Here is a 26482-nt window from a genome sequence, read left to right as displayed (position 1 = left end):
AGTCAGCCTTTGCTGTGACTCCTCTTCTGTGTCCTATGATTGTACGCCGGAAGTCACGTGCTTCCATAGAGAATGCATTGTAAAGCATGACTTCTGGCGTACAATCACAGGACACAGAAGAGGGGTCACAGCAGAGGCTGACGTGAGCGCACGCTGGATTTAAAGGGCGCCGCAGGACCGGAACGAAGTTGCGCTGTGGGACACCGATCCCCTGGGGGGTGGCAATAATTATTTTTTGTGAACTGCTTCTTTAAAGGTGTGGGTATATAAACCTGCATGTAAATATCAGGGTCCTAAAGGGATAAGTATTACACAGGTAAAGATGAGATAACACCTGTGGTCATATACTATAGAGATGTACACAAATGTGACCACCTCCTGCAGTTTCCAGAATTCCAACCCCAAATATGAGTACTTCACATCTACATTGCTTTCACCCATGTAATTTTTGATCAATACTCCTGATGCATCTTTTTAGTAGCTACTTCATGATATCACTGTGATATGAGCCATTTCTTTGTTTGTCCTTCTAGAACTTTTGATATGTTGCTGCCCATGGAGAGACTAACAATTCCTTCCATACTTATCTATTCAGTCTCCTTCCCGCAGTTCTGAGCTGCTGCTTTCTGCTTAAAACATAAAAATCTGTGTGTGAGCTTTTCTCTCTGTCTCCCCCTCCCTTCTGAGACGGCAGATGTAAACAAGTCCCTGGAAGGCTTTATCTGCAACAATGTAGCTTCTTTGTAATGCTGGAATGGTCATTCTCAGGTCAAGTTGCTGATGAAACTCACTGTAATTAATCCACCTGGCATTACAATGTTGCTACAATGTTACAGATAAAGCCTGCCAGGGACTTGTTTACATCAGCTGTCTCAAAAGGGAGGGGGGGGAGAGGGAGACTGAAAAGAAAAACTCACAAACAAATTTTTGTGTCTTCAGCAGAAAGCAGTAGCTCAGAACTGGGGGAAGGAGACTGAATAGATAATAACAAGTATGGAAGGAATTGTTAGTCTCACCATGGGCAGCAACATATGAAAAGTTATGTTTTAGTTGAATACCCCTTTAAGAAGTATGTATAATTTACAAATGGAGCTATTTAACCTACATTACACATATAACTCAGCATTAGAACTAAAGACTGGTGTTGGCTGCATTTAAGAAATAGACCTGGTATGTAGAAACCATATCGGTTTCCATGAACTCCAGTGTTAATTTTCAATTCCTAACTGTATACCATTATATTGCACTGTAGTGTATATACTCTAGTGTATATTTTTTAGTACTATCAAAATAAAGTGCTAATGCAAAACATAAGACATTACCAAAAAGGAAAAAAAAAAAACAAGAAAAAACATGTAACAAAAAAGAGTGAAATATTTGTTGGAAATCATAGGGTATGCCTATTATTTTACAAATGTTTGCTTTGGGACATCTGGCAGCCTACTTTGCATAGATTTGTCAATTTTTACCCTGTGTACTAAAAGAAGATTAAAAAAACATAAAAAATTATAGAGGACATAGAAAAATAAACAGTCCTATGCAAACTAATAATTCAATCTTTAGTAAATATTAGCGCAAATATTCTGTTAATTCGGCGTTTGAATGCCGGTAGCCATAGGCCATAGGCTGTATCTGTGTTCTCCCTAGGGCAGCATCCAACTTCTTCAACCATCGGTAATCAAATCAAATGGTCAAGTTGTGCCCATCTCTAATCTTTAGTTATAATGTTGAATTCTACAGTATATGCCAACAATTTAACAGAATTATCATGTTAATGGCGTATTGTGTGCAATGTCCGCATACCCCTGCTGGGATTTTCCCCATCTTTTGTAAATGGGAACATAAAAGCTGGACATACAATAGGTTTAGCAAACAATGTAGAGCTCCGTATCTCATATTTGAGACGCATTTTAATTCTCGAGAGTGCGGCCACAGTCATATGAAGATATGGTATTAAATAATTATATATACCCCCTTACCATATATTAGCATAAGTTCCAACATATTCTCCTATAGAACAATTTCCAGTTTATAAATAAAACAATTCTCTTATATAAAGATACAGGTCAGACAGCAGATTTACATCAATTTACAGAAAAGAAAAAAGAGAAATCTTATTACTCTCTTAGAACAACGCTCTGGAGTCTTGAGCACACCTTCTCCAGCACTCCACTTCCTCCATCTCCCTGTCTGTTACATCTGCAGACGAGAAGGAGGCGGGAGCATGTCGTGAGTGCTGCGTCCACTGCAAAACCACGCCCACACACAATGTCCAATAGCTGTCCGATGTTGCTGTGACAATGGTGACATCGAGCAGCTATTGGTCATTGCCCACAACTTGCTCCCGCCCCCTCTCCTCTGCAGAAGCATCAGCACGGACGGGAAGACGGAGGAAGTGGAATGCCGGAGAGCAGAAAGGTAGGACTTTTTCTGCTCTCTGGACAACCCCTTTAAATTGTGTCATGTTAAATGCCCTAACCATAATAATTTAAACGATAATCCTGTATTTGACAAAAGGAAGCTATTTGCAGTTAAAATATTTATTTTAGTCTTCATTTTTTAAAGGAAACCTTTCAGAGCCCGTCTGACCCCCCGGTAGAGCCCTGGACACTTACCCCTTCCTGCAAGTCCTCCTCCAGAAGCCGGTCACATTACGGAGAAATCACGGCAGGACCGGCTTCTGGGGTGGGACATGCAGGACGGGGTAAGTTTCCGGGGCTCAACGGAGGGGTCAGGCGGGCTCTGCCCTGGGTGACGGGGTGAAAGGTTACCTTTAAGGGTGAAAAAGCTTCAGGACTGTCTGATCCGTGAGAAGAAGAAGCTCCAACTTTTTGTAGTCTATACCTTGTTTTTCATTTTTGCATTTTTTATGTAGTTTTTTGTTCTAGTATTTTTTTGTTCATTATTAGAGATGAGCGAACCGGGTTCGGTTTCGAGTCCATCCGAACTTTCGGCATTTGATTAGCTGGGGCTGCTGAACTTGGATAAAGCCCTAAGGTTGTCTGGAAAACATGGATATAGTCATTGGCTGTATCCATGTTTTCCACATAGCCTTAGGGCTTTCAGCAACCCCCGCTAATCAAATGCCGAACGTTCGGGTTCAGATGGACTCGAGCATGCTCCAGGTTCACTCATCTCTATTCATTATTACTCTGGTGCCACCATAATGTACAATCTAGGGCTACACAGCTAACATTATAATGGATATTATTAATGCACTGAATGAAGCAGCACTGTTAGGGTATGTGCACACAAAATACGAGTGGAGACTTGAAGCGGATTCCGCCACGCAGCCTTCGCTTGATGTTCCACCCCTCCCGATATTTGCCGGTGAATTCCGCCTTCCACTCAATGAATAGACAAGTCAATTCTTTGGGGCAGATGGCGGAATTCGCCGGCAAATATCATTGAGCTGACGGAACTTTAAGCGGAAGCCGTGCAGCAGAATCTGCTTGAAGTCTCTACGCGTATTCCTTAGTGTGCACATACTCTTAAAGCTTTTGTACTAAAAGGGTATAAAGCTTCCAGGAAGCTGAAACCCACTCCAGAATATCCATAAGAAGCCTCGGAAATGGCTCAATGTCGGTGCCACTCTAACGGTCTTCGGGAATGATCATACAATGTAGTGTCATCTGGATACACATATTTCTCCTACAGTTCCTCTGTAGCGGTGCTGGTTTCATTACATACATTTCTGTCTCACTAGTGCCCCCTATACCCTGAGTTATGGCACCTACTTGGTCAGCTATGTCCTAGGGCAGTGTGAGTTTTTTTTCGTTTTTTTTTTTTACTTTAGGCTTAATTGACTTCAAAAAACGTAAAAGCAACACGGAAAAACCCACCTATAAAAAGCATAATCATGATGTGATTTTCCATGGTGGCTCCACCTTGAATAACTACTTCAGGATATAGATTTTTTCCAGGGAATACATCTTAGAATAAGCAGTGGTTAACACAGATATATGGCACCTTCATTCAGCAAATATCTGCCCCCAAAATAATGGCACGTTATTGAGACCCCCTTACAGGACCGTGCCGCTGGCATTCCCGCACCCCTCAGTCTTTCTTTACATATATACATGTATATGACACTTATCCCCTGACTGAGAATTTCTTCATACAAACAAGAATAACACAATCACTAAAGAGGTGGAGGGCTCACTGGGGTTCTTAGGAAGTGCATGGACATTTCCAATGTTCTTACATTCCAGGTTATGTCTATGGGTCTTCAAAGTAAAGATTAACTTCCTGAAACTGAGATTCTTGTACGGAAAGTTTTGACTCGTCTTGAGGAAGGACTCTCGGAAAACAACATATGTATAATCTGGAAGGAATCCAATCACGGGCTACACTGACTCGGTGAAGGAAGCGGAGAACAGCGGCGTTTCACTTGGTAATAATCTGTTGAAAGAGGAGAGAAGGAAGAAGTCACAAAATGTTGGTTGATGCTATTTCATTGACTTAAAGGGAATGTGTCACCTACATTTTCTTTTACTGATTAGAGTCAGATACTAAAACTTGTTCTTTTATTTTAATCTGTTTCTATTTTATGACTTTATTTTTTTTTTTATTTCACTTTTTACATTATGAGGGCTGCCATATTGCCTGGGCTGTTCTTGACAGCATTTAGTTACATGCTTTACAGCAAGACTCATGGACATAGATGACAATAGACAGAGTCTTTCTCTTTGAGATGAATGTAAAACATTACTGAGCACGATCTGTGACCTTTGGAAAGGTCATTATTGTGTCCTCTATCTACAGGTGTCATATGTTGCTGCAATGCTGTACAGATCACTTTACAGCAATCTTATCACCACACAGACACAACATGAAGTCTCAGCTTAGTTTTAGCCTCAGTGGTGAGCAGCGGTGAACTAGGGGTCCTTTTACACCAGGCAATCTTCGACTGTTTGATCAGCGAGATCGGCGCTCGTTTGCAGTGTCATTACACGCCACAAATAATCGAGCAGCCGAACGATCACTGTATCATTAGTGCAGTCACATAGACTGGAATTGGCTGCACATCTCCAGAGAGATATGGGGCCAATATATAATGATTTTTTGGCCCGCTGAAAAGATGGGATTGGCCGACGAGCGGGCGTCATGTAACATATAACATATCAAAAGTTTGATTGGTCAGGGTCTGGGTGTTAAAGGGGTTTTCCAGGGTTACAAAAACATGGCCACTTTTCCCCCTACTGTTGTCTCCAGATCAGGTGTGGTTTGCCATTAAGCTCCATTTACTTCAATGGAACTGAGTTTCAAAACCCCACCCAAACTGGAGACAACAGTAGGGGGAACGTGGCCATGTTTTTGTAGCGCTGGATAACCCCTTTAATTGGAGTACGAGCTGGAAAAAGTCCATGCCCTCCCGACGGCCACATAAAGCCATCTCCTCATACAGACAGAAGTGTGAAGAAATGACCGGTCATCTTCCTGCTCATTCTACTGAACACTGAACACTCAAACACTGACCAATAAAAACTTTTAGCATGCCTCCCTGACATGTCAACAATTTTTCTTGTCATGACAGGTACACTTTAACCCTTTCACGACCTGGGGTCATTGATTCCTGAATGCCCAGGTCGTTTTAGGACATCAGCTTATGGGATCATAACGATCCCATAAGCTGATGTCCCTATCTCTGCCCCCTCTCCTCTGTTCCCTGCCACTATTACAATCTGCCCCCTCTCCTCTGCCCCCTGCCGCTGTTACAATCTGCCCCCTCCCCTCTGTCCCCTGCCGCTCACGGGCACGTGCCCAGCCTTCCCTCCCTCCCCCCGCTGGCCTCTGTAGCCAAGAAACCGGAAGCCTGAGGCTTCCGGTTTCCATGGCTACCATCGGGGCTCTGCGATCACTTCGCAGAGCCCCGATGGACAGCGGACAGAGAATTCTCCCTCTGTAGAGGGACAATTCTCTGTCAGAAGCCCAATAGATGCTAACAGGATTTCATGCTGCGAGTTTCACGCTACAATACTGATTACTATTAAAGTCTATGACACTCCATGGAGTGTCATAGACTTGTAAAACCTAGGGTTGTAACACCTAAGGGTGGTATTACATGGGAGGACAATTTTTCGTCGATTAACGATAAATGACCTCAAACGACCACTATGACAAACTATTTTAAATCGTTCACCCTATTACACAGGACGTTGATCGTTACTTACAGTCGTTCTTGCGCTCGTCCTTTTTCTGGCTGATAGACCAGGGAACGACCGAAGGCCGTATTATTACACCGAACGACATTCAAACAGTTTGTGAAAGATCAACGATGAAAATAGATCAAGATTTCTCATTGGTCGTTTAATCGTTGCCTGCTATTACACGAAAAGATTATCGTTTAAATCCGAACGATCAAATGATTTTTTGAACGATAATCACCCCGTGTAATATGGCCCTAAGATATCTTGCTGATCAGCTTAGTGGGGACCTGGAACAGAGCCCAGAAGGCATTGGGGGAGTGCCAGAGTACCCCTTTAATAACAGTATACCTTTCAGCTTACTACATTGACAATAAACCTAATAATGCGTTATAATTACCGGTGATAAGGGACTGCTTTCTCTTGCTACAATTTAGTTCCTGGACTGTCACCAGGCTGGGCGGGGAGTCACCATTCTCTCCAGTAGTCTCCTGGTAGGGGTCTTCTACCCTCTCCCATACATAATCTCCCTTCAATGGAGTCTCATTCACAAAGTCAAAGTTCCATGTACGTTTGGCCTCTTCCAAAGTACTGCTCATGGCCGCCTCATAGTCCTTTTTAAGTTGTTCATGATCCACTTCTCCGAAAAGGCTCCGACGAACCTTTCTTTCTCCACCATTACAGATGTCCATGGCAGAACACATGTTCTCTGCAAAACGGAACAAGAAAATAGGGTAAGAATCCCCCAAATACCACATACAGTAATAATACTTAGCTAAATGGTTACCATAGAGAAGAGAAGGAAGAGATTTACGAAGAGATCGGTGACAAAGTACTATTAGGGTGGCTTCACACAGATTTTTTGTGGCGTTTTTCTAGCCTCCAAAAAAAGCCAGAAAAACTGCCAAAGAGCATCTTGCCGTTTTAGGGTACGTTCACACGTACCAACTCGCAGCAGAGATCTGCGAGTTTTGCAGCAAGATCCGCTACAAGTCAAGGTCCTGGCAGGCCCCTGTCAATACATACTCACAGTGGTCTGAATGCAGCGGTATGTAATGCAGCCGCTCCCTTAACCCCTTCGGCTCCCGCTCGGCTTTCCCGCTGTCTGTATATACATTACCTCTCTCCTTGCCGTACGGGGTCCCGGCGTTCTGCTCTCCCGCCAAGCCAATCAGTGTGTTGCCCAGCCGCAGCCACTGATTGGCTGGAAGGGAGAGCGGGACGCTGGGACCCTGTGCGGCAAGGAGAGAGGTAATGTATATACAGACAGCGGGGTAGCCGAAGGGGTTAAGGGGGCCGCTGCATTACATACTCGCAGCGGTCTGAAAGGGGCCTGCCAGGACCTTGACTTGTAGCGGATCTCACTGCAAAACTCGCAACGAGATTTCCGCTGCGAGTCGGTACGTGTGAACATACCCTTAATGGCGTTTTGGACTTTAGGTCTGGTTGTTTTTTTTTTACGTTTCTGAGAAAAACAAGGGAAACTCTATTAAACTCAATGGGAGAGAAACGCCACAGTTTCCATAAAAACAAAAAACGCAGCCAGCATGCTGCGGTTTGGAAAAACTGCTTCAGAGCCCCAAGAAACACCAGAGAAAAGGGAAAACCAAAACACATCAAAAACAAAAAAAAAAAGAAAACCATCTAGTAAGTATGGCATTTCATAAAATTTCATTCACTCACAGCTAACATCTGACCGTGCCGTCCTTACTGGAAAAACGCTATGGTGTTTGTTTGTTTTTTGTGGGGGGGGGGGGCGTTTTTGCAAAAAGTTTAGCCAGTGTGAAACCAGCCTGATTGTTCTTTTATATTGCAGGTTTTCCTGATTCCAATCAGGGTTTATTCCCACGTTCCGTGAAACACAGATGACGCGGATGGGGAAGCCCTGTAGTGGAGTCTTTCCATGCAAGGCCTCATGTATCAATATGATCCCGAGAGTGAGAAAAATGTTTGAAATGCAATGAAATGAAGCAGCCGAGCAGCAGTGTCATTACAGTCCTGCAAATATTCAAAAAATGTTTCTCAATACCAGCATCATTTTGATACATGATGCCATGCGGCCAACCACTAGGGGGGACAACAGACTTGCAGGTATTATGACTGATAGTCTGTTAATCTAGACAGAAAATTAAAAGGTTAAAAAAATTAAAACAGTACTCCGGCGAAAGTCTTTTTCTTTCAAATCAGAAAGTAATGTAGATTTGCATTTTACTTCTATTTAAAAATCTCAAGTCTTCCAGTACTTATCAGCTGCTGTATGTCCTGCAGGAAGTGATGTTTTCTTTCCAGTCTGACTCATTGCTCTTTGCTGCCACCTCTGTCCATGTCAGGAACTGTCCAAAAGTTCCTGACATTGGCAGAGGTGACAGCAGAGGTGGCTTCAGGGCATAAATTAGCTGTTAAGTATGGGAAGACCGAAGATTTTTAAATAGAAATAGATTACAAATCTACATAACTTTGTGAATCCAGTTGATTTGAAAGTAAAAGATTTTTTGCTGGATAACCCCTTTAAGGCTCTCTGCATGCAGTGATGCCAAAAAAAAAATAAAATAAATAAATTTAAAAAATCAATAATGCTTCGATAAGCTCAGTTTTACATAGAAAATGGCCGTACAGGTTAAGCAGTATGTGAACACAACTTTTCTAAGAAACATTTACAGTTTTGCCGGAGCATATCCTGAAACTCCTTAGTCTCAGTGTTGGCTCCGTCCTCCAGTCACACAGTGCTTGTATAGAGGAGAGAAAAAAACCTCATCGTCTGAGAAAAGGAAAACAGTGGCGATAAAAATAGTCTTGTTTGCCCGTATCAAATTACTACTGTTCCCACCCAGTCTTGTGCTGACATCATTGCACGGTGAGTCAGACATGTTTCGGCTTGCTCAAACATGCACTTTGCACTTACACTAGCAGGAACTTGTCAGTACAAGCCTCTTCAACTCTCATAGACAGATTAATAGTAAAGATGCACGGGCAGTATACTACTACTGTCCCCAGTAAGCACTGGAAAGTACTAGGATACAGGATCTGTATACTTCTTAATAACTGCAACTAAAATAATAGTGATAATAGTGACCAGGAGTGGCGTAGCTACCATAGAGGCAGGGTAGGCAGCTGCTATAGGGCCTGTGGGGGAGGGGGGCCCAGGGATGCACAGGGAAAATAAGAGCTGTCCTGTGTCTTTCTGCTTAACCCCTTATGTACTGCAGTGTATAGGTGACCCAGTGTTCACTGGGTCACACACTGCAACACAAAAAAAAGGCTTAATAGGCAGAGGACAAGGAGATATCTGCTTCACTGCTCTGATAACTCCTGACCTCTGTTCTCCGGCTGCTACAGTCAAGTAGGAAAATGTGCAGACCTCTATCCAAAGGTCAGGGTTTATCATTGCAGGAGCAGTGAAACAGAGATCTCCCTGTCTTCCTTTTTAACTTTTTTTTTGTGTGTGTGTAGCAGAACATAAGAGAATATTGGGTCACTCACATACTGCAGTACATGAGGGGTTAAACAGAAGGTCTGCTCTTGCTCATACAGTATGTATTTAACCATAAATGCTCCGAATGGGGCCTTATAGTTTAAATACAGTGGACTGACTCCACGTATACTATACTATAAAGAAATCAATATAAGTTATACGGTGCAGAGAAGGGCAAGTCTATGAACGAAGAATCAATACCTACGCTCATAGATGTAGTTGTAGTACTGATACTTATTATTATTATAGCAGAACATATACAAAAAGCAATGTAATAAGAACATTCTGTAAAATTCGGTCTCTATCATGAGCTGTATGTGATCGGACGTATTTATAGCGGTAGTAACCAAAAGAGCTGGAAGCTATGGAAAACTCATAACAATGTCTATGATAAACCTTCTGTAGCATCAGTGATGTCATCCGTCCATCCTTACGTACAAGGACAGATATAACACTATGGTTGGGTTGTGCAAGTTGGAGGCACAGCACTCTAAAGATAAAGGTGAGACTATGTGATCACAGCCAATCCTCCGCTATCCCCGCTGGATATTCACAAACAAAACGACACTCCACTCCCAACAAGTGTAACAGGCACAGATCACAGCAGAGTTACCAAACAGAATTTATTAAAACACGTTTAAAAACATCCAACGCATTTCGAAGCCTGAACAGATTCTTCTTCAGGTGTAAAAACAGAATCAAGCTTTAACTTTAAAGGGGTACTCCGACGGAATTTTTTTTTCTTACAAGTCAACTGGTTTCAAAAAGTTATATAGGTCTGTAATTTACTTCTATAATTCCCATACTTATCAGCTACTGTATGTCCTGCAGGAAGTGGTGTTTTCTTTTCAGTCTGACACAGTGCTCTCTGCTGCCATCTCTTTTCACTGTTTCATTGAAGCAAATGAAATGAGCTCACAGTTTTTCAAAATTGTGACTTGGTGTAAGAGCATTGCTTTGGTTTAAGAGCTCCCTGTAGGGGGTGGGAGGGGGAGTGGGGGAGGGGCATGGTCTTCATAGAGGGGTATACAGCCCTGTACTCTGACCCTCACCTTCCAAATCATAGCAGATCCACTTCAGACTGGGGCTTACATCAGGGGACAGGACTGTGGAGGTAATCTCTCCATAGCTGTAACCCCTCTCTTCCCGGACAGAGAGTGCTGCATGTATGTGCTCACATCTGTCCTGCTCATTCCTTCATGCTCCCTGCAGTCTCTGACAGTCCTTGTGTGTATATATATATATATATATATATATATATATATACACTCCTTTCCTTTGTTTGATTTTGTTATCAAACCTGAGGAAGAAGCCGGTCCGGCTTTGAAACACGCTGTGTGTTTTTATGTTTTAATAAATTCTATCCAGTACCCTGTGATCGGTGGCCGTTACACCTGACGTTGTTGGCAATGGAGTGTCGTTTCATTCATATGACAGATACACAATAGATTTGGTGTGATACCTGGTGAAAGGTAAAGGTTCTATGTCTTTAGTACATTATAGAAAAGAATATTTGACAGTCTACCAGCAGTTTCTGGATGAAAAGCTCTGGCAATATGCCACTGGCCAGCAGTCAAGTTCCCTTGCACGTGGATTTCCAGGAATGTCAAACTGGTCAGATATTATTGTTGGGCCCATGATAGTAAATGGTGATCTAACCATTCTTACGCCTTTAATCAAATATATAGCATGTATGGAAACCACATAAATATAAAAGACATTACAAAAACTGGTAAGAAGCAATGACTGTGTAACGTCTAAATGTAAGTACAGTGGTACCTCGGTTTAAGAGTAACTTGGTTTAATAGCATTTTGCAAGAAGAGCTCGCAGTTTTTCAAAATTGTGACTTGGTTTAAGAGCATTGCTTTGGTTTAAGAGCTCCCTGTACTGGGTGGGAGGGGGAGTGGGGGAGGGGTATGGTCTGCATAGCGGGTTCTACAGCACTGTGCTCTGGCCCAGGAAGTCTCCCTCACCTTCCAAATCATAGCAGATCCACTTCAGGCTGGGGCTTACATCAGGGGACAGGACAGTTGAGATAGTCTCTTTATAGCTGTAACCCCTCTCTCCCCGGACAGAGAGTGCTGCTATACTGCGGCCACATCTGCCCTGCTCATTCCTTTATGCCCCCTGCAGTCTCTATCAGCCCTTGTGTTTCCCATCCTCTTCATTCCTGCTATAATGTGCCTGCACTCACACTCAGCTATACACACTGCTGCTATAATGTGCTTGCACTCACACTCAGCTATACACACTGCTGCTATAATGTGCCTGCACTTACACTCAGCTATACACACTGCTGCTATAATGTGCCTGCACTTACCCTCAGACATTCACACTGCTGTATATAAGGTTTCTGTCCTTCTGATACACCATCTTTATATTCCCCTCTCCAATACATAACAGTCACTAAGCCCTGCCTCTAGTTCTGCCCCTACTCCCTGTTCTGCCTGTTACTCTAGGGCATGGGTCTCAAACTCAATTTACCCGGGGGCCGCTGGAGGTAGAGTCTGGGTGAGGCTGGGCCGCATCAGGTTTTCCACAAGAAGAAGGACTGGGGGAGCTGGGGGGTGACACAGGGGACTGGGGGTAGGAGAGGGTGACACAGGGGACTGGGGGGAGCAGGGGGGTGACACAGGGGACTGGGGGTGACAGAGGGGACTGGGGGGAGCAGGGGGGTGACACAGGGGACTGGGGGTGACAGAGGGGACTGAGGGTCTCTGAGAGGGGAGCTGGGGGTGACACAGGGGACTGGGGGGAGCAGGGGGTGACACAGGGGACTGGGAGGAGCAGAGGGTGAAAGAGGGGAGCTGGGGGGGGAGCAGGGGGGATGACACAGGGGACTGGGGGTGACAAAGGGGACTGGGGGTCTCTGAGAGGGGACTGGTGGGAGCAGGGGGTGACGCAGGAGACTGGGGGGAGCAGGGGGTGACACAGGGGACTGGGGGTCTCTGAGAGGAGACTGGTGGGAGCAGGGGGTGACGCAGGGGACTGGGGGGAGCAGGGGGTGACACAGGGGACTGGGGGTCTCTGAGAGGGGACTGGGGGTGACACAGGGGACTGGGAGTCTCTGAGAGGGGACTGGGGGGGTGACACAGGGGACTGGGGGGAGCTGGGCACACACCCCTCCTCCTCCTCTCCCCCCCGGCACCAGCGCTCTCCTCTCAGCCGCACATGCAGCTCCTCAATCTCTGGAGGAGGAGGCCGTGGGGACTGCAGGGTGAGGTAATCGCATCGCTGCAAGTCCTGGGGCTGTAAAGCAGGATCGGGGGTCTGCACTGCATCCCCCGATCCTGCTGAACAGCCCAAGGACTTGCAGCGATGCGATCACCTTGCAGCCCCCGCGGCCTCCTCCTCCAGAGACCGGGGAGCTGCATGTACGGCAGGGACGCTAGGGGGCAGCGGCTCTGCTAGGCGGCTGTAGGCACCTCTCACCTGCCCCGCACCGCCGCCGCACACCTCCCCTCCCACCACCACCGCCGCCGCCGCCCACCTCTCCGTCGTCTTCGGGAGGCCGGCCAAACAGCTGCAGCCGTCCCTGATGCCGGCCCCCCTCTGCCGCGTCATCAGCTGCTCAGCCGCGATTGGCTGAGCATAAAGTTAAGCTCAGCAAATCGCGGCTGAGCAGTTGATGACGCGGCAGAGGGGGGCCAGCATCAGGGACGGCTGCAGCCGTTCGGCCGGCCTCCCGAAGACGAGCACAGTGTCAGGGCCGCACTTACAGGAAAGCTACCATTGAGGTGGGGGCCTCAAATTAGTATCCCGAGGGCCGCAGTTGGCCGCGAGTTTGAGACCCCTGCTCTAGGGCTTTCCCCTAACAATAGATTCTAAAGAAGTGAGACACCAAGTGGCCAATACTTTTCACTGGCCACCAATGACTTCTACTTTGTTTTGGCAGCCACAACCTCTGTAAACTCAGACGACTATCTGAAATGTATGGGGGCCTCCTGATCCTCCGCTGACAGATGATATTGGGAACTTGAAGGGTAAGACATGCTGGATTTCAACTGCCTGACCCTTTTGATCTCATAGAGATAAGCGGCCACCAAGGCTGTCTGGCAGCAGCTTTCCTCTCTCCACTAAGTACACATGAATGTTAGTCATGCCAGATATTCAGGTGTATGGGGAAAGGGGGAGGAGGAAGGGGGGTCGATAACTGTAGCAATTTCCAGCACTTTTGAAAAGCTCATATGCTGTGCAAAAGAACAAAAAAAGGTATACTTACCTAGCCCTGGTGCCCCTGCAGCTTGTGACAAGCCAGTGATTGGCTGAGTGGCAGGTCCTGCATGGAGCAGGGAAATGACAGAACAAGGGTTTTTTCTATTTTTTTATGGCCTCAGATGCATATGAGTTTTCCAAAGGTTCTAGAATCCCCTTTTAACTTTGGACTCTACATATCACACAGGTTACAACATGGAAATATTTTTTTTGCTTTTCTCAATATAATGAAATAACCTACTTGGAATGGGAGATAACTGTATTTAGATAGATAGATAGATAGATAGATAGATAGATAGATAGATAGATAGATAGATAGATAGATAGATAGATAGATAGATAGTACTAAAGATACTGGGTTCACATACATGCCATGTCCCAGATATTTGGTCCATGATTCTGGTTAGGTTTGTGATGTCGCTGATCATTGATGTCAGTATCCTACTTTGCCCACAAGATGGCAATACATTGTAAAAGAATGCAAACCCTGACCAATATTTTTAATTAAAAATTCACCTTCTTCTATCTAAATGTTAAGCTAATAATAACAGCAAACAATGCAAACAATACCCTATCGATTTCCATCAAAGGTTCAGTACACAACAGTGACCTGTATACACTGACTGGGATATTGTGTCGACTTGTAGACGTGAATGATAACATTATGTCATATTACGTTATATTTGGTAGTATTATAATGCTTGCTGGGGAGGTGATGTCACAAGGTCATATCATTGTTCTCTGAAAAGTTTACACACTTTCTACACTTTATGTGATAACATCTTCTGGGTAAGCCAAAACTTTTAAAATGGAGGGGAAAAAAAAGAATTTCCCATCTGATTGGTCCTCATAAACTCCTGACAAGGAAGAAGAGTTGGGGTAGGATTATGGTTGTTTACAACACATCAGATGTTCTTATCTCCTCTTTGACCTTGGACTCCAAACACTTTCTGCTGTTGTACCGGAGACACCCTAACATGGTAAACTACAACGATCACAGGTAGTTTAATAACCTGACCTGGGATGACACAATAAGAACAATAAAGGATAATTATGAAAGAAGACATATGTCTGTGTTACATAAGCACCGGCTCCTAGTTTAGCCTCTGTGAAACATTAAAGGGGAACTCTGGTAAAAAAATATATATAGATATTTCAAATTAACTAATGTCAGAAAGTTATATAGATTTGTAATTTATTGCTACTTACAAATCTCATGTCTTCCCATACATATCAGCTACGGTATGTCCTAAGTGGTGTATTCTTTCCAGTTTGACAAAGTGCTCTCTGCTGCCACCTCTGTTCATGTCAGGAGAGGGTTTCTAGGGGGATTTGTAACTACTTGAGAAAATTTCTGAGATTTTTTTTTCATCTTGTATAATCTCTTTAAGCAACTTTACATACAGTTTTGCATAAAAATATTTATATTGGTAAACACAGATCTGGGTCTCCAATGTGTCAAACACGTGTGTAACAAAGAAGTAGGAAACAGATGAATGGAACTGAGGGAGTTTTAAGTGTCACTGTGGTTTGTTTGTTAGTTTGTTTTTGCAGAAATCAATAGTCCAGGCAATTTTAAGAAACTTTGTAATTGGGTTTTTTAGGCAAATATGCCATTATCTGCATTCAAAAAGACTTTCCCCAGGTCCACCCCCCCCCCCCCCCCCTCTCTCATCCACTGCTCAGAATCAGGAAATCTCAACTCTTTTACATCAGTCGTGCCCTGTGTAACCTATGGAGAGAGGAGGGGGGAGGAGGGAGATTAGTCACCAGCAGAGAGCAGAGAACAAAGGATTACACAGTGGGAGCTGTGTGAAAGCCGGTATCCAGAGGTCAGAGAGGTCAGTGCTGACTTCAGAGGAGATAGCCCAGTAATGTAGCTGTAAGTTAACTCTTTGTTGTCCTGTTTTGGTGCCTCATCTTCCTCCACCCCTCCTCGCTCCATAGAGAACAATAAAGCCGGGGGGGAGCTTCAAACTGCTTTTTTCATGATAAAAATGCATTTTTCAGCTAATAAACCCAATTACAAAGTTTCTTAAAATCGCCTGTACTATTAATTTCTGCAAAAAAGAAATTTAAAAGACTGTGACACTTTAAGAATCATAAAACATGCCACATTATAGTTGTGCAAAAATGTGCAACTCACTATTCGTCCCTTTTAAGGAGAGGCAAAGTGGGAGGAGCTTTCTGTGATTGGGAAGGTTTACTCAGGGTGGGCGTAGTCCACACATTGGCCCAATTATATCATGCTGCCTGAATCCTACACGGATTGTTTTTTCCCCACACAGTAAATCAAAGCTCATAGTACATTTTACCAAAGCCCTTTAAGGGGGATGTCCAGGATTAGGAAAAACACATCTATTTTCGTTCAAAAACAGCGCCACCCTTGTCCGCAGGTTGTGTGCAGTACTGCAATTCAGCTACATTCACTGATGCAAAACCCCACCCAAACTGAGTACAAGAGCAGAGCCATTCCTCGCCATCACCGCAGCCTACTTTATTATTGTTGTGGGAAGAAGTTGTGGCTTCTCAGTCCTACCGAATCTTAATAACTATGTTACTATGAGGCAATCAGCAATGTTATGGCATCCTGCCCGTCTCTGAGCTTTTATCTCATGATATTAAACACTAGGGTGTATTCCATTATTGGGTAACTCCTTTACAATAGATAACACTATCAAGGAATCGGGATACTGAAATCCCCAGGATGTCAAACTCATCAGATTTATAAGCCACATAAGAAGAAGCCGTATACAGCTGTATACAGCTGGTCACACAGACTCCATTCCATGTGCAGAATTGGGTTGAAATGGACCTTGGATTGAAAGGAGTGTTGAGCGGACCTGTTCGAGTTCAGCAATGTTCTGAACGCTCAGTGTTTGATTACCGGGTCGGAGAAGTTGGATGCCACCCCAGGGAGTCCTGGAAAATATGGATACAACCATAGGCCATTGGCTATATCCATGTTTTCTTGGCAGCCCTAGGACTGCATACAACTTCTGCAGCCGCAGGGTATCAAATGCTGAGGGTTCAGGTGCGGAGAACGTTGCCGAACCCGACAGGTTTGACAGGTCTTCTCTACACGCTTGCAAGGTATTAAGGGCTGATATGCACTTGATGTGATGTAAGGACATGTCGATATCCACTAACACAATCCAGGTCTGGGTCAGAGGTGTCAGTCAGTGCATGGCTGGCTATTTTGGTAACACTGTGCCAGCCGCAGATGACAGTCGCGCAGAAGACAACAACTCGCCTACTTTCCCATGGCGGTGAACACTTGGGGGCGTAGGCGAGTAGTTGTCTTATGCGCTCCCGTCATCAATGCAGCTAGGCGGTGGGAGCGGCGGCTGCACTTTGGGGGATCTGGGCCGCAATCCTCCTCCAGTCATCATGGCGCAGATCACGGCACAGATAGTGTGAATAAGGCCTAATGGGCAGCTCTAATCTGCGTACTGCAGAAGCTCAATGCCAGGCTCACATATCACCAACTGCAATTTGGACCAAACCTCACAGAATGTGGTTTTTGGTTCCTATATTCCGGAGCTGGCTAATATTTATATTATATACTGGGGGAGATTTATCAAACATGGTGTAAAGTGAAACAGGCTCAGTTGCCCCTAGCAACCAATCAGATTCCACCTTTCATTTCCCAAAGAGTCTGTGAGGAATGAAAGGTGGAATCTGATTGGTTGCTAGGGGCAACTGAGCCAGTTTCACTTTACACCATGTTTAATAAATCTCCCCCACTGTAAATATATATATATATATATATATATATATATATATACAATGGTAGGAGCTTCTACAAATATTTGCCGCTCACTCCCAACACTCGTGCTCTGTCTTTATATAAACAGAAATATATTAGCTTTAGTGCAGCGAATTATACTGTTAAAATATAAACTGCATCGTCTAGTCGGTAGGAAGAGACAACTCGATAATGAAGAAGCTCGTGAAAAGTAGGAGACATCGAACCTGAATGACGGGAAAAATTGTAATAAAAAGCAGTCCTCGTAAAGCTACACTAATAGGACTACTTTATTTCCCTGTTCCCATAACAGGGAGATTTCCCATGTGTATGTAAAAGGCTGAGTCAGCTGGCTGCCGGCCGCTCCGCACACTCACTCACATCTGGGTCCCAGTCACACGGAAAGGGTTAAGAGACCCGGCCTGGGGCATGCCCATGCATATCCCACTGTACGCTTACGTTTTATAGCGTATAAAACAAATAATATAAAAACACAAAAATATTCCCAGACAGTAGATCTATCCCACATGCACAGGGACTATGAAACCTTCCTCTCTGTCAGTGGATACTCTGAGCTTATATAGCTAGGTACAGATTATATTTTGTAGCTTTTAGTTTAGTTTTTTTTTTTGTATTTTTTAATAAAACAGAAAAAAGAAAAGAAAAAAAGAAGCTGGTCACACACCATACATAGCTGTTTAATAAACTCTAGAATCTCTCCCAAACCCCATACACATGCATGCTGTGCTAAGTGATGATGGGTTTTCAATGGTGAGCTGCTCTCAGACACCTCTGATGGTGGCTTTTATCATCTGAGAACAAAAGGGGTTCAGACATGTTGAAGGGGGACTATTGTTTTCAGATCAACTGGTAGCAGAAAGTTAGACAGATTTGTAAATTACTTCTATTTAAAAATGTCAAGTCCAGTACTTATCAGCTGCTGTATGTCCTGCAGGAAATGGTGTATTTCTTCCAGTCTGACAAAGTGCTCTCTGCTGCTACCTCTGTCCATGTCAGGAACTGTCCAGAGTGGTAGCAAATCCCCATAGAAAACCTCTCCTGGTTATCTAATGTCTATGGTAGCCTCCCAATTCTTCCCTGAAAGATGCTGTTGGAGGAGAGCAGGAATTGACAGTTGAATTTTAAAGGGGAACTACAGCTAAATATTATTATTATTATTATTATTATTATTATTATTAATAATAATAATAATATTTATTTATTTTCAGATCAACTGGTAACAGAAAATTATATAGATTTGTAATTTACTTCTAATTAAAAATCTCAATTCTTCATGTCAGGAACTGTACAGAGCAGAAGAGGTTTTCTATGTGGATTTGCCATTTCTCTGGACAGAGGTGGCAGCAGAGAGCACTGTGTCAGACTGGAAAGAATACAACACTTCCTGCAGGACATACAGCAGCTGATAAGTATGGGAAGACTGGAGAATAAAAGTAACTTACAAATCTATATAACTTTCTGAAACCAGTTGATTTGAAGGAAAAAGATTTTTGCTGGGGTACCCCTTTAAAGGTTTAGATGTACAGAATGTAGGTATAGGCCTAGTCGAATACTAAGGAAAACGATCCAAAAGTGCTGCCATTTTAAAGCTGAAAGAAAACCACCTGCTATTAGATGTCTCCGGAATCTGTAATGAATAGATTGTGCCATTATGTGGAAATCAGCATCTCTAGGGAGGAGACGCTCTTGTTAATCTCGTCTTACAATTCTCCCAGATACAATCTGCAAAGCTGTAAATGACATGTTTATGGTAGCGCGCCCCATCATTTGGTGTGTCACCTCTAATTAGGGCTTAGGCAGAAGTTACCAGGAGCTTCCTACAAGCCACAGGAGACTCTCTGCTTGCCACAGCCACTCCTTAGGTTCCACTTAATGCCCTGTATAGCCATGGAGAGGTTTCCCCACCTCAGGAAATTATAGGTTTTTATTACCCAAATGTCTAAGGTCAAAGCGCTAAATTAGAGATCATTGTAGCTGCGGATGAGAGACCTGTAAAGGTTTCATGTTTTGTATACATGAAGAGAGGACACCGGGACTTGGGAGGATCTGCTTAACGTGATGGAAAAACATTGAGGTTTGCATGAGAAGGAAGGACCAGGATTTTTTATTTTTTTTTTACAAACCACGGAGACTAGAAGAAGACTTATAGACATTACACAATGACATATTCATAACCTGCAAAAGAATCAGAATCAGCCTTTCATCCTGTAACAACCTATTCATTTTCAAAGGATGAACATGTTCTACTTGCGGTCTGCTTGTTTTTAGGAGTATTTTATATAAAATAAAATAATAATTATATATATATAATTTTTTTTATATATATACCAATGTTTGCATATACTGAAAAAGGACTTGCTACTTTTTTACTCCTCAAATGGTTAAAAAAAATGACCAAAAATTTTATTTAAAAATGTAAATTAAAAAAAAATCTACTCTACTAAAAAAAAAACAGCTAAAAGCGTGTCCTCACACACTTAGGGGGACATGTATCATCCGGCGTATTTTTTTTTCTCGGCGTAAAGAGCCGATTTGCAAATATTTTATTTGCAAAATGGCCGATTTGCAAATAAAATATTCGCAAATCGTCCATTTACGCCGGGTACACCGGGGGGCGGGGAGGGGGTGTGGAGGGGGCGGAACAGGGGGCCCGGACTCATAGTCCATACAATTTATTATTTATTTTTTTTTAAAGATACGCCGAAAACCTACTCCAGTCCTTAGCTGGCGTAGGTTTTTCAGCCGTGCGCACCGGCTCGCACGGGATTTATGTAGAGGCAGTACGCCTCTACATAAATACGCACAGCGATGGCTTTTTTTTAAGGCAACCAGAACAATCCCATTGAAGTCTATGGGAGAAAAAATGCCACACCCTCAGCAGGCTGCGTTTTGGAAAAACTGCCACAGGGCCTCAAAGACGCTGCTAGCGTTTTTGCAAAAAAAAACTAAACAAAAATGCAATGGTGTTTTTATTGACGTTTTTCCAGGATTTTAAAGGGGTAGTGCGGCGTTTATTCACTAAATAACACACATTAGTGCAGTATACTTACTCAATTGCTGTCGACCCCGGCCGCCATCCTCGGTCAATGATGCGGCAGAGGGGGGCCAGCATGTAGGATGGCTGGAGCGGTCCGGCCGGCCTCCTGAAGATGACGTTGTCGACCCAAGATGGCGGCCGGGGTCGACAGCAATTGAGTAAGTATACTGCACCACACTTCCGGGGTGGGGGGAACACGGGGAAGGGGGCCATTCACTTAAATAACACACACTACAAAGTTGTATAACTTTGTAATGTGTGTTATTTAGTGAATAAATGTTAAACGCCGCACTACCCCTTTAAGGTAGTGTGAAGCCACCTTATAGTCACAGAGAAGATGGCCCTGAGAAGGATAATGGAAATTTTCACTTTTTCCAATTCTAAAGGCGAAAGCTTCTACTATTCTTCTCAGGGCCATCCTCTCTGTAAGTGTAATAGTTTTTTTTTTTTCTTTTTTTTTTGAGGAACTTCTATAGTTGAAAATAACCAGAAGTACTCTGTACACATTTACACATGGAGGACCCCTAGGTTTGCATTACACAGCTTTAGGTACTGTATCTGCTGCTGCTCAATGCCTCTGAGGCAATGTATTTTTCCCTGTGAATACTGCATCTCGGGGAGGATACTTCCCTAATATAAGTATTCCCTAATACAGAACATACCAAACTTTTTTTTTAACTTTTTGAGACAACATGGAATTACAGTATGGACCCATATAACAGATGCCATGTTATAGAACAGAAGTCTGTTGTATAGCAATGTGCGTGATCCCTGCTGATGAGGTACTGGTGCTGATATTATTCAGCTTTTCTAGAAGTGGATGTTTTTCAGAGTGAGGGTTAAAGGTAATGAATTAGGGAAGTAATGATGAAGGTATAAAAGTAAAAGGAGAAGAGATGGCATTTGCAGAAGTCATATACCAGAAAGTTCCCGTTATTCTTCCCTTAAAGGAGAACTCTGGGCAGGACCACTTTTTTCAAAATGCCCGGGGAGGAGGTGGGTGAAAAAAAATAACATCCACTTACTTCCCCGGCTCCAGCATTGCTACCTACAGTCCTCCACTCCGATCCCCTACCGCTTCCTGGTTTACAGAGGGGATTCGGGATGTGACTAGGCAGGCCTGTTCAGCTAAAGTCAGTGACTGGCTAAGTAGGCCTGCTTCGTCATGTCCCAAGTCTCTTCTCTAAACCAGGAACCGGCCAGGAATCGGAGCAGCAGAATGCGGGCACCAGTGCTGGAGCCCACCTCACCCACCTCCTCCCTGGGCATTTTGAAAAAAGTGATCCTGCCCGGAGTTCTCCTTTAATTTTAGGCAGGGGTGAATGGTGTTACCAACTGGGCTTAGTCCCGAGGGGTGGGCTAAAATAAGTTCCACTATTAGGCCATGTGCACACTATGTATAACACAGGCCGTTCTGTGACCCGGCCGGTGTTACTGAAGATAATCCCGGCCGGTACTGCAGTGCCGGATGATTTTCACATCTGTTGAATTCGGATGCGGGCGCATCCAAATTTCACGCTGTACACAATGGAGCGTGTGGCCAGAGCCGCACGCTCCATTGTGTAAGCTGACAGGTTCTCGGTGGCCGCTGTTCAATGAACAGCGACCACAGAAAACTAACATGTCAATTTTTTTGCGTGGCCACTAGCGATTCCGGCCGGAGCGTATACTATGCGTATACACTCTGTCCGGGATTCCCTCTAGCTGCAGCACAATGTAAGTTAAGTATTAATCATGGCCATGTTGCAAATCGGCAACAATGGCCATGTATAATACTTGCCTTACGTTGTGTGAACATGGCCTTATAGTCATGGTATCCTAAAGGTGGCTGGAACTGTTCTGCTTACCGCCTTTGCACATCTTCCTTTACATTTGGACCTAACATTTATGCGATGAAAGAATATTTCCATGCTAATTTCCTATACTGAATATATGACATCTGATCCTCAAATCAGCAACAACAAAATTCTCCGTGCAGTCTTAAAAATCAATATTTCAGGGACTCCGTCCATTTACAATGCTGAGGCCCGCCTGCTGACATCACTGGGGTTATTGATGGAAAACACAAGAGTAAAGGCATATATAGACTGTATGATAAAGCCTTGCCAGGCCATGTCACCCCCAGGTGTCCCCACGGACTTGGAATCCGGGCTTGGCTGTATGCAGTGTGAGGATACATCGCCTAATCTATGTAACTTATTATAAAGTGATTCAGTCATCATAGTTACATGCCAGGACATGCCCCAAGGGTGGACATACATACAGCCTACAAGCAATGGCAAGTGACAACTTCTTCCTGCGTCTCTGCTGTCCCTGCTACACTAAAACTCACAGCATGGTCTGACAGGTATGATAGGAGTTATAGTTTATCAGTATTATCAGTACAGTATACTTCTCCTTTTAGTTTTGGAAACTTTAGGGAGATTTATCAAACTTGGTGTAAAGAGAAACTGGCTCAGTCGCCCCTAGCAACCAATCAGAATCCACCTTTCATTTTCCAAAGAGTCTGTGAGGAATGAAAGGTGGAATCTGATTGGTTGCTAGGGGCAACTGAGCCAGTTTCACTTTACACCGTGTTTGATAAATCTCTCTCTTGAATGTAAAGGAATATCAGATTTCTCACTATTAGTGATGAGCCAACCTGTCAAAATGGTTCAGGTTCGGCAACATTAGCCAAATCCGAACACTCTTATGGCAGGTGGATGCCGCCCTAGGGCTGCCAGGTACACATGGATACAGCCTGTGGGTGTATCCATGTTTTTCCAGGACCCCCGTGGACTGCATCCAACATCTTCAGCCTCAGGGAATCAAATGCTGAGCGTTCATGTTCGGATAACGTTGCCGTACACAAACATTTTGGCAGGTTCCCTCAACACTACTCAGAATCCTTTGCTGGTATACACTCCTCGCTACTATTAGTTAATATATCCATGACCGCAGGTATCTTGAACATAAGATGCAGCTTAGTTCACGACCTTTGATATAAGACAGTGTAAGAATAAAATATTCTAACGATACAAGTGTATAAATTATATACCACGCTTGTAGAGACACAATCTTAACTTTTGATTTATGTCACATAGAACACGTGCAAAAAAAAAGAAATAAAGTCATAATAACTGTGTACTAGACATATTGTTATCTTATAGAGCAAATGTTTGAAAAGCCTCGTCACGCAAGCTCCGAGGTGTGGGGTTACCTGATCTCAACTCTCATACCTGAGTATTCAATGTACATTACATTACTAGCGCAGTAACATTTTCCACCTGTCTGTTTACAGCAGGTCTGGGAGCGACAGAGATAGAATTAGCTCATGCTTTATCTTTATGAGTACAGTATATAGCCTGCAACAAGTCAAGGCAAATCCTCAACCTACAGTCGCTATGGAACTACAAGCACCAGGGTGCCCCATACACAGCAGCCTCCATAGGGTTCTCACTGGGATGTGATAACTATGGGGGGATTTTATCAACGGTGTCAAAAAGTTGCAAATTTGTTTCCAACTTTTTGGTTCCTTCTCAAATAAAAAAGAATGTGCGCAGCAGCATGAAATTATGTTATGGCAAGTTTCATTACTATGTATAATACCGACCAGTATCAATCCCAGCATTTATGCTTACAAAGTGGACTTCCATATTGATTGTTTATTGCAAATAAGTAAATATTATTATCATTAATAAATAGGGAGAAACTAGAAAATGTAAAAATTCTAAATAACAATAACCACATTGTCTGGTTTACTGCAATGAACAGTATACCCTGTGTATATACACTACTGGTATAGTAATGGGCATGTATGTAGGCCTGTAATATGATATATGGAGGAGGTATACACCCCTGTCCTTAGCAGTATGTGCACTATGGATGGAACAAGCTGGCTGAAAGAACAAGGGGAGGGTGTAGGGTAAAGGGTTAAGGCATGGGTCTCCAAACTGCGGCCCTCCAGCTGTTGCAAAGCTACATTTCCCATCATGCCGGACAGCCAAATCCAAAGCTTTAGCTGCCCAGGCATGATGGGAGTTGTAGTTTCGCAACAGCTGGAGGGCCGCAGTTTGGAGACCCATGGGTTAAGGCATCAAAAACTGTCCAGGATGAAGGGGAAACAAGAGCTATCCAGGGTGAAGGGGTAGAAAGAACAGTCAGGACTGAAGGGGGAACAAGAATTGTCCAGGGTGAAAGAGTGACAAGAACTGTCCAGGATGAAGGGGCAGCTCGAACTGTCCAGGACCAAGAGGTAGCAAGAACTGTCCAGGACCAAGAGGTAGCAAGAACTGTCCAGGACCAAGAGGTAGCAAGAACTGTCCAGGATGAAGGGGCAGCAAGAACTGTCCAGGACCAAGAGGTAGCAAGAGCTGTCCAGGATGAAGGGGCGACAAGAACTGTCCAGGATGAAGGGGCGACAAGAACTGTCCAGGATGAAGGGGAAGCAAGAACTGTCCAGGATGAAGGGGCAGCACGAACTGTCCAGGACCAAGAGGTAGCAAGAGCTGTCCAGGATGAAGGGGCGACAAGAACTGTCCAGGATGAAGGGGTGACAAGAACTGTCCAGGATGAAGGGGCGACAAGAACTGTCCAGGATGAAGGGGCGACAAGAACTGTCCAGGATGAAGGGGCGACAAGAACTGTCCAGGATGAAGGGGAAGCAAGAACTGTACAGGATGAAGGGGCAACAAGAACTGTCCAGGATGAAGGGGCGACAAGAACTGTCCAGGATGAAGGGGCGACAAGAACTGTCCAGGATGAAGGGGAAGCAAGAACTGTACAGGATGAAGGGGCAACAAGAACTGTCCAGGATGAAGGGGCAGCAAGAACTGTCCAGGATGAAGGGGCAGCAAGAACTGTCCAGGACCAAGAGGTAGCAAGAACTGTCCAGGATGAAGGGGTGACAAGAACTGTCCAGGATGAAGGGGCAGCAAGAACTGTCCAGGTTGAAGAGGCGACAAGAGCTGTCCAGGATGAAGGGGCGACAAGAGCTGTCCAGGATGAAGGGGCGACAAGAGCTGTCCAGGATGAAGGGGCGACAAGAGCTGTCCAGGATGAAGGGGCAGCAAGAACTGTCCAGGATGAAGGGGCAGCAAGAACTGTCCAGGTTGAAGAGGCGACAAGAGCTGTCCAGGATGAAGGGGCGACAAGAGCTGTCCAGGATGAAGGGGCGACAAGAACTGTCCAGGATGAAGGGGCGACAAGAGCTGTCCAGGATGAAGGGGTGAACTGATAACTTTGGAGGAGGATGAAGGTGCTGCAGGATCTGTCTGTCCAGAGTAAAGGAGAACCAGAAGCTGTCCAGGTTATAGGGGCAATAACAACTCTCTGGAACAAAAGGGCAACAAGAACGGTCCAGGATGAAGGGGCACCAACAACTAGTTGTCCAGGATTAAGGGGCGCCAAGAAATGTCCATGATAAGGGGCACCAAGGACAGCGTTGGGTAAGAAGGGCAGAGAAGACAACACCAGCATAGATGAACAGTACCTAGGACAGGGTAGGATGGGCAGGAGAGGAAGATTCTGAAACCATGCAGGGTACTACATGGACTGACAGATACCTCCACTCCTGGGTACACTCATCCTCAGGAGCAGCTCATCTCTACCACAGTCAGGTGTATAACTTACTACAATACAACACTGGACCACATTCATTCCGGCTACTACCAGAGACAATATCCAAGCCCCACATTTCTCCTGACTGTAATATCATCATTGTGCATTATTACATCAGCCTGTGGGTTGCCCCCTACCTGATAACCAGCAGTCTGCGTGTGATCCACTGGGATCTTCTCTATAGCCCTCACAGGATTCCACTGTACGTTCTGTGCAGACGTCCGCAGAGCCGGCTATTTAAATG

The 26482-nt window shown here is 44.3% G+C and overlaps 1 protein-coding gene across 1 annotated transcript; it reads right to left on the bottom strand.

The window, feature by feature from the left end:
- Positions 1 to 1912: 1912 nt before the first annotated feature.
- Positions 1913 to 26482, bottom strand: CDKN1A (cyclin dependent kinase inhibitor 1A). Its single transcript, XM_069945534.1, has 3 exons — positions 26376 to 26482; positions 6547 to 6855; positions 1913 to 4401 (listed from the first exon to the last, which is right to left on the bottom strand). The coding sequence occupies exons 2-3, from the start codon at positions 6848 to 6850 to the stop codon at positions 4340 to 4342; spliced, it is 366 nt and encodes a 121-aa protein (XP_069801635.1). The 5' UTR covers positions 6851 to 6855; positions 26376 to 26482; the 3' UTR covers positions 1913 to 4339.

Source organism: Dendropsophus ebraccatus, chromosome 11 (assembly GCF_027789765.1).
Source record: "Dendropsophus ebraccatus isolate aDenEbr1 chromosome 11, aDenEbr1.pat, whole genome shotgun sequence".
Taxonomy (NCBI): domain Eukaryota; kingdom Metazoa; phylum Chordata; class Amphibia; order Anura; family Hylidae; genus Dendropsophus; species Dendropsophus ebraccatus.
Note: the sequence above shows the minus strand (reverse complement) of the source record. Positions and strands in the feature narration are given on the sequence as shown.